This window comes from Chenopodium album, chromosome 6, assembly GCF_948465745.1.
Source record: "Chenopodium album chromosome 6, dcCheAlbu1.1, whole genome shotgun sequence".
Classification (NCBI taxonomy): domain Eukaryota; kingdom Viridiplantae; phylum Streptophyta; class Magnoliopsida; order Caryophyllales; family Amaranthaceae; genus Chenopodium; species Chenopodium album.
This window is the reverse complement of record NC_137839.1, coordinates 24,070,599-24,083,212: the sequence shown is the minus strand read 5'-3', so window position 1 is coordinate 24,083,212 and position 12,614 is coordinate 24,070,599. Positions and strand designations below refer to the sequence as shown.

General features: G+C 35.3%; 4 protein-coding genes across 4 annotated transcripts; 1 reads left to right on the top strand and 3 right to left on the bottom strand.

Moving 5' to 3' along the window:
• Positions 1-7: 7 nt before the first annotated feature.
• On the bottom strand, positions 8-661 carry LOC145636816 (uncharacterized). Its single transcript, XM_081688360.1, has one exon. It carries the CDS (start codon positions 659-661, stop codon positions 8-10), a length of 654 nt encoding a protein of 217 aa, XP_081544486.1.
• Positions 662-871: 210 nt separating this feature from the next.
• On the bottom strand, positions 872-1,774 carry LOC145636815 (uncharacterized). Its single transcript, XM_081688359.1, has one exon. It carries the CDS (start codon positions 1,772-1,774, stop codon positions 872-874), a length of 903 nt encoding a protein of 300 aa, XP_081544485.1.
• Positions 1,775-2,109: 335 nt separating this feature from the next.
• On the bottom strand, positions 2,110-3,459 carry LOC145636814 (uncharacterized). Its single transcript, XM_081688358.1, has 2 exons — positions 2,655-3,459; positions 2,110-2,408 (listed from the first exon to the last, which is right to left on the bottom strand). The coding sequence occupies exons 1-2, from the start codon at positions 3,457-3,459 to the stop codon at positions 2,110-2,112; spliced, it is 1,104 nt and encodes a 367-aa protein (XP_081544484.1).
• Positions 3,460-9,874: 6,415 nt separating this feature from the next.
• LOC145636813 (uncharacterized) lies at positions 9,875-11,093 on the top strand. The gene is made up of 2 exons (XM_081688357.1): positions 9,875-10,508; positions 10,738-11,093. Exons 1-2 carry the CDS (start codon positions 9,875-9,877, stop codon positions 11,091-11,093), a joined length of 990 nt encoding a protein of 329 aa, XP_081544483.1.
• Positions 11,094-12,614: the final 1,521 nt, after the last annotated feature.

Genomic DNA, 12,614 nt, shown 5'->3' with positions numbered 1-12,614 from the left:
TGTCTGACTAACGTAGCCGCATATTTTCCTTCAGTATGTGTATAATACATTGTGGAAAAATGGTGTTTGATTTGCTGACAAATGCATCTACAATGTCTACTCGTCCCCCTTTTGGAACAACAGGTAGTATCTGTCGAAAATCGCCTCCTAATACAATAGTTTTTCCACCAAAAACTTTATCCTTTGTTGTCTGGTCAGAGAGTTGCATTATATCTCTCAAGGTGCAATCTACTGCTTCAAATGCATATCTATGGACCATTAGTGCCTCATCCCATATTATGAGCTTAGTTTTGTGGATTAATTCAGCAAGGTCAGATCCTTGTTCAATGCTACAACAAGAATTCTCATTTAAATTCATAGGGATCTTGAACCTAGAATGTGCGGTTCTCCCTGAAGGTAGAAGTAGTGCTGCTATTCCTAACGATGCCACTGCGAGGACTATGTGTTCTTTTGACCGAAGCTTCGATATTAAAGCTTTCCATAAATAAGTCTTTCTAGTTCCTCCACTACCATAAAAAAAGAAGAGTTTCCTTGTGTTATGGTACACCGCTTCAAGGATGTTATCATAAACATTTCTCTGTTCAGCATTCAATCCATTCTCTAAGTCACATGCATTGCGAGCCAACGATTGGGTGTCGTAGCTTTGCTCTTCTAATACCATCCGGTTTCCAGAGTCTTGTAGTAAAGTTGCATCTGGTAGCGCTATTCCGTGGTAATCAATGAGGCTTCTATTCTCTCTATTTAAGAGTTGTTCGATCTCATATAGAGCGTAGTTTCGAAGTTGCTCTTCAGTAAGACTCAGGTTTGCAATACCAAGTCTTTGTCGTTATCTGTGAGTTATATCATCCGATAAGGCTTCCCAGTGCTTTTCTCACAAGTCTTTTGGGTCTGAAACCTCACAAAACAGTAGTATTGTAACAAAGAGGTTCCGTAATTGTGTGCCAGTAGCCCATATAATTTCTTCATGTAAACACTCATGCCATTCATTATCTCCAGTTAGAAGTTCAAGTGCATGGCATGCTGCCTTGTATGTTGGATGTATAATTCCACCAACTGTCCCAATGTCTTCGAAGCATGTCACACCTTTGACAATATTAAGCAACAACCTTAAATAGTACTTCTCACCGGACACTGGGTGGGCAAAGTAAATCCTTCCAATGCTCGTCCCTATCTTCCTTTTTTGCCATTTTTTCTCATCACTCAACCACCTCCACTCTGTAGGGAAGTCTACATATGTCAGGTCACGTGCTTCTGCGTACAACTTATTAGCAGTCATCCACTCTGTCAATGTTGTTTTCTTCTGCCCCACTCTTTCCAGGAAATCATTTAGGTGCTCATGGTCTTGAAAAAGAACATGTTGTTGATTTTCTAGGTGGAACGTAAGTCTTTGTACTGGGGAATCCTTGTATTGGATGATGAATGCAAATATTCGCCAGCAAGCTTTAGAGGCAGATACATATCTACATTTTAGATAATTCTCTATCTCACCTACTACTTTTTCCCCTGGTGTTTGAGTGTGAGACCCTTCATTTTCCCCTCTAGTCTGCTCAATTCTTGCAAGAGCCATGTCTGGTCCTTTGTTCATGTACTTGAATAGGTATTTCAATGACCAATCTTTGTTGCAGTATTCAACATTTATGTGGGCTTGATATTTGACCACCATGTCGATGTTGTAAGGTATTACAAATCTATTATCCAATATCTGTCCATTTTTTGTTGTTGTTCTTCCATTTTCTTGTCTTCTGTAAATAGGGTAGCCCTCATCATTTAGCATTGTTTCTCCTTGAAAATCCTTTGGATAGTGTTTTGAGCACTTTCCATCTTGCATGCATGGAGAGTTTTGATTCATTGTCCCACAGGGTCCATGCATCATCGATTGGATGACAATTTCGTAACCAATCAAGTCATGATCTTTGTCCGGTAGTTCTACTGAAATAATCCTATCTATGTCTTCTGGACTTTGTGGCTTATCATCCGGATGCAAGAATAATAGGATGTGTGCATGTGGTAGTCCCCTTTTTCTAGAAATTCAATGGTATATACCACTGCATTGGTAAAACAAAATCTTAGTTTTCTTATTTTTTTGTGTACTATTTTTGTACTCAGAATTTAGGTTAAGGTACTACCTGCTATTGTCCGTCCAAAGTGTTCTCTTGTAGTCAGATCACGTATTAGTTCATCTAGATTGAGTTTAAATACGCGAACCACAACATCTGGTCGGTCTTCTGAACCTTGACCTGGTATGTCTGCTAAGAATTCGGTAATTTCTTGCCACTTTGGATTGCAAGTAAATGTTATGAATAGATCCGGTGGCCCAGCCCATCGGCAAATGGCCAATGCATCATGGTAGTTCTCCACCATGTATCTAGGTCCAACAGTGAAGGAAGACGGTAGGAAAATTCGTTGTCCTATTGAAGCAGAAGATGTGTCCCCTCACGAAACAGCATCGATCAATCCGCATAACACTTCTTTTCTTATTGTTTGCTGGTTATGATGAACATAATCTAACCTCACTTATTGCATGCATGTGAATGCATCCCAATGAATTGTTGGCGCAAACGCCCACAAAGAATGAGTGTACGAGCCTCATTTAATCTTTCCATCAAGCGAAAAGCATAATATTCGCGCATTGTGACTGTTTTTTTTTTTCTTACGCGTTGTTGACTTTACATCTCGGTGTAAGATGTCAATTCTAAAGCCATCTTCTCCATACGGAAATAAAAGTGGATATTGTAAAGCCATGAAACTGGGGTGGTTTTCGGATATCCTTCGAAGTCCACGACGCTTTTCTTCAACTATGACATCCAGTTGTCCTCCTTCACTTTCTCCATTTCCCACAATCAAAGCTGCAAGTTCATTACTGGACGGTAGATTGTATTGTCTACCATCCTTTGAACGTGTTCCAATCAGGCGAAATGAAACATGGTGCATTTCAACATTTGATAATCGTTCCCTGGCCATTTTGAACACTTTTTCTAGTTGATTGTTCTCGTATAACATTTTGGAAAGTCCATCAACTATTTCAGGGTCAAAGTCGGTTGCTGCTAGTGAGTTAATTCTATTATGAACTTCATTACCAGTGTCGTGCACATAGAGTTGGGTGAATCTAGGTTGCTTCCCATTAGGTGGTAACAAAGATCCAATCTTGTGGTAATTTTGACTGTGGATTCTAAATACATAAGGACCTCTTCCTCTATTAATAGTGTTGTCCACTTTGCCTCTCATTGACGTGAATGCAAATATAGAATTGTAAGTTCTAATGCATTCCTTGAACTTTGTTGAGCGTGACCCATTATTTGGATCGAGAAGCAACTTTAAGTAGTCTGGTGGTTCTGTAAGCAGTGGAAGTATGACCTTTCCTTTTTGACAGCATATGCTGTATTTTGGATAGTCAACTTTTTTTTTTTCTCTTTTAACTCTTTCCTCTATCCAAACCTTCGCACCGCAATCTCGACACATGTTTTTTGGACAACCAAAGTTCTAGGGTTATGTGAATTTTCCTTTTAAGAAGTCATATAGGAGTGAATTAGTTAGGTTGATAGTGTTTTATTGTAGGTTTTTTTTATATAAATGAGCTATATATAAACTTACTTTGATGAAGTGTAAGTGGTGTTGAAGGTGCCCTTTGGTCGGTTGTTGAGTTATTGTTGACCACTGTCATAGAAAACAGTGTTGAATATACATATGTAACAATTATTGGTTTTTAATTTGGTAAAATTAGAGGATATATATAAAATCATATTACCTCTTGTTAAGTTGGGTTGGGGAGGTATGGAGTTAGATTCTCCATTTTCAATGGTAGGCCTCATTGGCGATACTAAATTCATTCTGCGCTTAGATGTGGGTGTGGGTTGTATGTCTTCAATTCTTGTACGCCGTCTTGAAGCACTACCAGATAATTATGTATTGGTTGGTGCACTTGTTTCTCCTTTAATTGTTTTTTTTATAAGGTAAGCAACAGGCATAAGTCCTTAAAAAATCATTTATCTTTTTAAATAAATTGGTGTTACCAACCTCCGGTTGTTTGTGGTTGGTGTGCTCGTTGCACTGCATTCATCAATGAGGTAAATGTATATTGTGGCCAAAGAACTGGCATACATTGTGGTTGGGCAAATCTAGCATTTCTACTGGATGGGTTGTTGTTTCCAGCCTTGTTTCTCCTTTGTATAAGGATGAATCTTCGCATTAGCCTTCTATACCTTGCTTGATCTTGTTTTTCCATTTGTTTTTCCTTTTAGCAAAAAGACTTTGTTGAAACGTTAAATTTGTCTGTGAAAAATTACTTTGCAAGGTATATTTAAAATTGTTATCAAACAATAATTATTATAACATATTGAAAGAAGTAATTCAAAACATGTTCATTTTACTCAAGAAATTTTTAATTTCAAGATATATTTTAAACACCTCCATATAATTGTGCTTAAAAGTCTCGAAATTCATTTCCTCTTTAACTCGGTTGATGTCTGCTATGCGTCATTTTTTCCTTTCTCTCCGAATGCCTTCTAAGTTGAAATCAGCTATATCAAAGTTATAACATTCCTTTAATTTGTATATGGCTGATTGTGCTGCGTGCTCTGTTGCAGTTTGCAAATCTTTTGAACTATTGCTTCAGATTCTTGTTGTTGTGCCACCACTTGTTGTTGTTAGCTTTAAAATCACGACATATTTCTGTCTTTGTTTCTTATTGTGTTGTTTAAATAGCGGCGGTGGCAAACCATACCAACTTATGATATTGGATAGCAGAGAACTAAAACTTATACTGAATAATGTAGTAGAATTATTCATTTAGCAGGTAGTGTCAGATTGCATAGTAGTTAGATTTTATTAGAATATTTAAAAATAATGCTTTCATGTATTATAATGGTTCCTATATTAAGCATAAAACACATTTGATTGAAAATAAGGTATTCATGTACTCTCAAAGATAAACTTTCAGATATTGATGTCAATCATGTCATACTTCAATTTCAGTACGTACATCATAAAACACAAAGGGTGAACCGGGTGAAACACCATAAAAAAAAAAACCATACATCATAAAACATATAACTGATATATGTAATTTTCTATGAATAATTTAGATTTCTATTAAAAAAAATGTAGTTTGTGTTTTATATGAATAATCACTATTGTCCGGCGGTAACTATTGTCCTTTTTTTAAAAATTGCACATATACATTGACTGATAGATAGATGTAGCCACAAATAGGATAACAGAGAAAACACATACTTCTTATAATGATTTATATAGATAAGATACATGAGAAGAATTGGGTATATAAGCAACTACATACCTTTAAGATGAGCGATACCAAGTCCAAGTTCCTCTTTTGCTCAATATGTGACCAGAGCCCCTACAATGCAGAAAGGGAAACAAATTCATTTTTTTTGGGAGATCACAGAGTACCTACACAGATTCATTATTTTAGGGAGACAACAATCCCTACACAGATTCATTTGTTTTGGAATTTAATGAAATTTCACATAAACATATGATGTTAAACCAAATTAGAATGGGTCAAAGGATACACATTCTATTCTTTCTGCCCATGTAATTAAAGAACTTAAACCTTAATGACTGCACTACTATCGAACTTTCACGATAAAGTTTTAACATATGTCTACAAAACCTTGTCCTCTCATATCATAATTCAGAAGTAAATCAAAGTAGAACTTGCAATTGACCAAGACATTCATGGAACAATTGGCATATTATACATTAATTCAGAAAAGTCAAGATGACTACATTAAGCTAATTTTTATTAACTACCACAGTAGGAAAAATAAATTTCACATCAAAATCAGAATTTTCAGAAAGAATAAAAACCTCAAGACACATAGATCAATACTCAACATAGTAATTTCTCAACCTCCCTACTAACATACAACCCCAATCCTCAAAGACAACTACATCAAAGATTAATCATAGGAGGCCTATTCACATCACAGGAAGAAGTTCAGCTTTGGAATAGAAAAAAAAATGATTCATATATGAAATAATCTATTCTTCTATCTTAGTACTCCATTACTTAATTACTTAACAAATACATTGCTAAAAAAAACCAAAACTGCTATTCACAAATAAATTGACTTACTAATAACCTTTCCTGACTTCCACAATGACTATAAGAACCCTGAGGCTCAGTTCTGCAACAATACCCAAATAAAAACAAAACAAAATAAATCAGAAACTATAGATAAACCAATTAGATATTGAAGATTAAAAGAACTGATTAAATTGAGGAATCAAAGTTTATTCGGGAAAACATAAAAGAAGACTAATAAGCTAATAACCTTTCTTTTGAGGGAAACAAGCAAGCCTTGTGGAAATTGCAAGATATATATATATATATATATATATATATATATATATATATATATATATATATATATATATATATATATATATATATATATATATATATATATATATATATATATATATATATATTCGGAACTTCAATTCAAAAATCATTGTATAATTTACATTTTAATTACAAACTTTACATCTTATTTACTTGGATTTTAATTAATTTTTGAATTAATTGCACCAAATGAAAAAGGAATATGAAAGAATAACAATTAATTGGTTGGAAATAATTGCATACTCAATTACAATATTATTCAGGGTGAATTAAGGGGTCTTTATAATCGCCTACCTCAACAAAAAATTTATGGCGGTGTTCCGTCATGGTGGCGCCGTGGCGGTAATTAAATTGGTGATTTGTAACCACCTATCATAAATCATGCCCTCTTCCGAATCTTAGTGTAACTTCAATTTCCATCATCATATATTGTATGAATGTATGATAATTGATTGCTAGTTGGTTCGTCCGCCACCATGATCGTTTAATCATTACTTTGAAGCTGAGAACATGCATTCTTATGATCCACAATTTGTTTAATAAACTCTAAAGTGTAGGGATATGGTGCGGTAGGGTGTATGGTAGGAGTTAGTGTGGGGTTGAGTTTGAGCCGTTGATTTATGGTATTGGTTGATAGACGGTGGAGATGAGAGAATGTATAAAGGAGTGTGCCACGGAGAGATGGTCTGGCAGGTTGGTGGCGGTGGATCACATAGCCCACATTGCTTTAATTTGTTGATTTTCTTGTCATTTTATTTAGAGATATAAGTGTATTCATCTAGATATATGTCATGAAATGAGTATTAGCTAAGAGTGTGCCCATTGGATGACCAAAACTTTGGTCATGAAGAGAGAGAATCTTAAAATAATATTAAAGTAATGGAAATAAATAAAAAATGGTGTATATGGCTGATGACCCGGGCTTCACCATGACCAAAACATGATTTTTGGGCAAAGCATGGGAGAAGGCCACGTGGAATTGCATGTCCCAAATTACTTTGCAAAAGACAAAAAAACGGTAACTTCCATGAACAAAAGGCACTACATCTTTTTTTACTCATGCAATCCAATGGTTAGCATGCATCAATTGTAGATACATCTAACGGTCCAAAACCATTGTTATTAATAACGTTATAATTCTTACAACGGTAATAATTTTTAAAATATGAAGTTAAATTAAAAAAAAATTGTTCCAACGACTATATTTTTTTTTTCCCTATAAAATGAGTCTAATATTGAAGTATTTTCATACAATTATTTATCTCTCTAAATTACACACTTTCAAATAGAAACATCTTCTTATCTACTAAACTAAAAAATACGATATTGGATATGGATAAATCCAATAGAAAAAAAAATCCCTCCAAATCAAAAAATCCTTCTCGGCAACTAAATAATCCGAATAATCAACCTTCATTTTCTAATAGTCCAATTGATCTTAATGCTCAACTACAACCAAGCTCTCAATTATTCCCACAATTTCCAAATTATGGAATGTATAATATGAATTTTTGATGAGTGTCATTTATGACACTCATAGGGTAGTCTTTTAGGGTTATTTCTTTCCCTTTTTCATGCTTTCTTCTCTTATTTTTGGTCCTTTTTCCCTAGGTTTCTCTTTCTCCTCTTTTCTTTATGATTCTCATATTTTCCTCGTGTTTTCCTTTTATTTGGCTCTTTTTCCTTTTATTTCCTTTCTTTGTTTGCTTATGTAGGTATTTGGAGAATCACCTTTGCAAAGGAATCAGGTTGGGGCCTTAATGATCAAGTAAGGAAGAAGCATTTGGCTAGAGAGGGCTTAGAGAGGCCTCGGAGGGGTCTCCAAGGTATTTCCAGCAGGCCGTGGGCGCGGGCTCAAGAAGAGCAAATTGCAAGATTTTGGCAGGAGCTTCCCGCGGTTGCCCCGCGGGCTCTCCGCGGGCGCGGGAAATCTGGAGAGGGCGCTCCATCTCAGAGAGACCGCAACCCCCTGATTGAGTTTTGGGAGCAGGGGATTAGCCGCGGGCGCGGCATCTTTGGCCGCGGGCGCGGGTTTTTCTAGCCGCGGGCGCGGGTGCTGCCCAGAAAGCCCGCGGAGGGTTCCGTACCCATTTCTCCGCGGCCGCGGATTCATCGAGAGAGACCGCGGGATTTGCCGGTTTCTTCTTTACCTATAAATAGAATTGTAATTCCTTTTTGAAACCAACTTTTTGATAATATTTCATTAGCTTAGTTTTAGAGAGAGAATTTAGAGAGAAGTTAGAGAGAAGTTCTTGGTTTTGGATTTGTAACTCAACATTTGATCAATCAAGTTTGGATTTCTTCATTTTCAATCATCAATATTAGTGAGAATCTCTTCCTTCTTTCATTTTTACTTACTTGCTATTTGATTTTTGCTTGTTGCTTGTTTTTCTTTGGATTTGAATTTGATATTGTTGAATATTTTGATTTCTCTTAGATTTTGATATAGAATGAAGATTAATGCAATTTCTAGTTATTTGATCTTGAATTTCACCATGATTAGTGAGTAGATTAGTTGCTAGGGAAAGGGGGAAGCATGTTTGATTAATGAAATTTCTAGTTGATGCTCTTTGATTGATTGATTTGTTGCAATTAAATTGGTTGACATAGTTTTGCATGTGATTGATTATACTAGGAGTGATCAACCTATAAGATTAATCTAGATTGCATTGCAACTCTTAATGACATGAACAATTGAATTGAAAGTTGCTCTAATTGATTGGGTTTGCTTGTGATTCTTCTTGATTTGCCTTTCATAGTGACACCTAGATTGGCCTATAGGAGATAGCATTTGAACTCTATTGATTGCTACTATTGTTTGTCCATTGCAATACTTGAATTAATTGATTGAGCTCTAAACTAGCATTATCATTGAACTTGCATGTGGAACCCATATCCCTAGTGTTTAGGCCTTTGTTTTACTTGATTAGACTTGTTTTAGTTTACCATAGTGCCAACCATAATCTCAACTCCATCTTCGAGGTAGCTTGACTTAGACTCTAGTTTTCATCATTGCATTCCCTAGGGATCGACCCTTAACTTGCCCTATATTCATATAAGGTTGGTTAGGTGTTTACAAATTTAGTTTGACTTGGGGGAAGGGTAGATAACGACATACATTGTATCGTTCATGAATAACTACATTTGAAAGTACTAGATGGCAAAATTTTATGGACACTATACACTTGTGACAATGTAGAAGCTTTGTCATATGATGTGATTTCTCACTGTCATAAATGAATTGACTCTTCAATAAAAGCAATACAGTAATGACATTGATGAGATATAACACTGATCACATAAACCAATTGCAATTTTTCAGAGTGATGAGATGTAACCCTGATGAAGTGTGTATGCAATTTCTCAGAAAAAGTGTCAACCATTATTGTTAAATTACTAATATTGCTGATCAATTATTATTCTATATATTGGTGTACATATCAACTTCACTAGACCAAAGCCTACAAGCCATTTCTTACCTCTTACAACAAAAAAATTTTCTCTGTAAACATGTCCAATGAAAGTACTAACTCTTCTAACTCATCTTCTAATTCTTCCAATTCATCTACCAATCACAACCTCCAAAATTCTTCGAGTGATGAATCTGACCATCGTTATGAGAGACGTAGACAAGCAAATCGTTTGGTTGATAGAATGATGGATGAATTCATAATGTCCAACCCAATTGAATTCTTCCAAATGATTCATCAAGTTCCGAGGGCGCCAAGGACCTTGGTCGAAAGGGATCGTGAAGATGGACATAACCGTTTATGGAATGACTACTTTTCTGACCAGCCGGTCTACCCTCCAAATTTGTTCCGGCATAGATTTCGCATGATAAAGCATGTCTTTCTTCGTATAATGCAAACTTTAGAAGAACGCCATCAGTTCTTTCAACAAAGACCAGATGCTACTGGTAGAGTAGGTGCAACAGCTTTGCAGAAATGTACTGCCGCTATTAGATTGCTAGCATACGGTGGTGCAGCTGATTCTGTTGATGACTACCTACGTATTAGTGCTTCTCTGGCGAGAGACTATTTACAACATTTTGTTGAAGGAGTTGTCTCTTACTTTAGCGATGAATACTTAAGAAGACCCAACGAAGAGGATTTGGTCAGATTGTTACGAGATGGGGAGCGCCGAGGTTTTCCAGGGATGATGGGATCCATTGATTACATGCACTGGCGATGGAAGAATTGTCCTCTTAGATTGTAAGGGCATGTTTTCTGGAAGAGCTAATAAGCCCACTTTGATTTTGGAAGCAGTGGCCTCACAAGACCTTTGGATTTGACATGGTTTCTTCGGGACCCCAGGAAGGTGTAATGATATAAATGTTCTAGACATATCTCCATTATTTAATGATGTTTTTGAAGGTCGAGCACCTCCTGTTCAGTATGTTGTTAATGGCTTCCAATACAATATGGGGTATTATCTCACTGATGGCATTTACCCTTTATGGGCAACATTCATTCCCACAATATCTCTCCCCCAAAATGAAAAAGAGGGTCTTTTTGCCAAAAAGCAAGAGAGTAGGCGAAAGGATGTGGAACGTGCTTTTGGAGTACTACAATCTCGTTTTGCAATAGTTCGTTATCCTGCTCTAGCTCGGGATGTTAGTATGTTGGGAAAAATTATGATATCTTGCATTATCATGCATAACATGATCGTTGAAGATGAGCGAGATACGTATTCAACATATTATGATCCAAATGAATATGATCAAGCTTGAGGACTTACATGTCTAATAGAGCTCGTGTTCGTGATGAACTTATGCATACGACCCTCAAGTCAGATTTAGTAGAGCATTTATGGAGTAAGTATGGGGGTTATAGGCAGTAATGGATGTATTATCGTTAGTTTATGAGTTTTTTCCTTTGATTAAGTATGCTTAGTTTTTATTATAAATAATATTTTGGTTAGACAATGTATTATCGTCTTTTTAATATAATAATGTATTTTGTTGTCTTTTATATGTATTTATGTTTTTTCAATCATGCTTAGAAAATGTGTTCTTGTATTATTACGTATTATAATTATTATGTATTGAGGTTCTAATTTAAGTTTTTCTTAATTTCTTATTAATAATTATATCACAAAGTATAATTCTTTTAAATTAAGAGTACAAATTAAGGTACTTATATTATTTATATTAATAATAATTTTCATTATGGTGAGATTTAAGAGAGAGAATGTATGGTGGGGTATGGTAAAAGTAGGAGAGAGAAAGTTCATGACCAAACTTTCTTGGGCAACCATTGGGGTATAAAATTGTGAATGATCATGAAATTTGGTCATTGATGAAGTGGAATAGAAAATACTAATAAACAATTTCATGACCAATTTTTTTGGGTCATCCAATGGCCTTGCTCTAAGGGGGTTAGTAGTCTTGGCTTCTGTCCTAAAGATACAGTGTTCGAAACCCTACCTCTTCTTTTTTTAATTAAAGTGGAATAATTTGTGAAGTGGTGATGACACATTGTTATGTGGTGATGTGGACCTATGATAAGGTGAGTAAAGATGACGTGGCATATAGATAGGGGGGATGACGTGGTACATAGAAATTTGTAGGAACGCTTTTTAACATATAAGTATAGATGTAAATACCAAAAGAGAAGAGGACATGTTGATCAAACAAGCCTCAGAAAGCCACGGGCTACCACCGTGTACCCCAACCCATAATTGTCAATACTCTAGAAGTGCACGCTTTCTAGAGTTTTATTGCTCATCCATGTTTCACTTTACGTGATTACAATTTTAATTAATAGCCGACTCATTCAAGTAGACCATACATAAAAATCATAAATCAATTCACTTTTAATCTTATTTAAGACAATGGTGATCACATCACAAATCGACCTTTAATTCCATTAAACTTCCAAATTATCCAAAATTGTTGAACATAGTCAACTCACCTAGCCATTTCGGCTTAATCCACCTTTACTCAAAATACTAACAAGTCACAATTGAGTAATAAATAAAATAAATAACAACCTTGTGGAATAATTAATAAATCCATTCCACTTAAATCATTCAATTCCAATCCTTTAATAATCTAAATGTGATTAACAAACCAATCCAATAAAAATATGCTTGTATCAACATTCCTCACAAACAATTAATCTAATATAATTCAACATGATTGAATCCATAATTCCATACAAACATAATCAATTCACCAAAACATGTCTTATAAATATAAGCACATGAATTAATTAAATGTATAACGAAACAATTTTCATCCAAGTGTTCT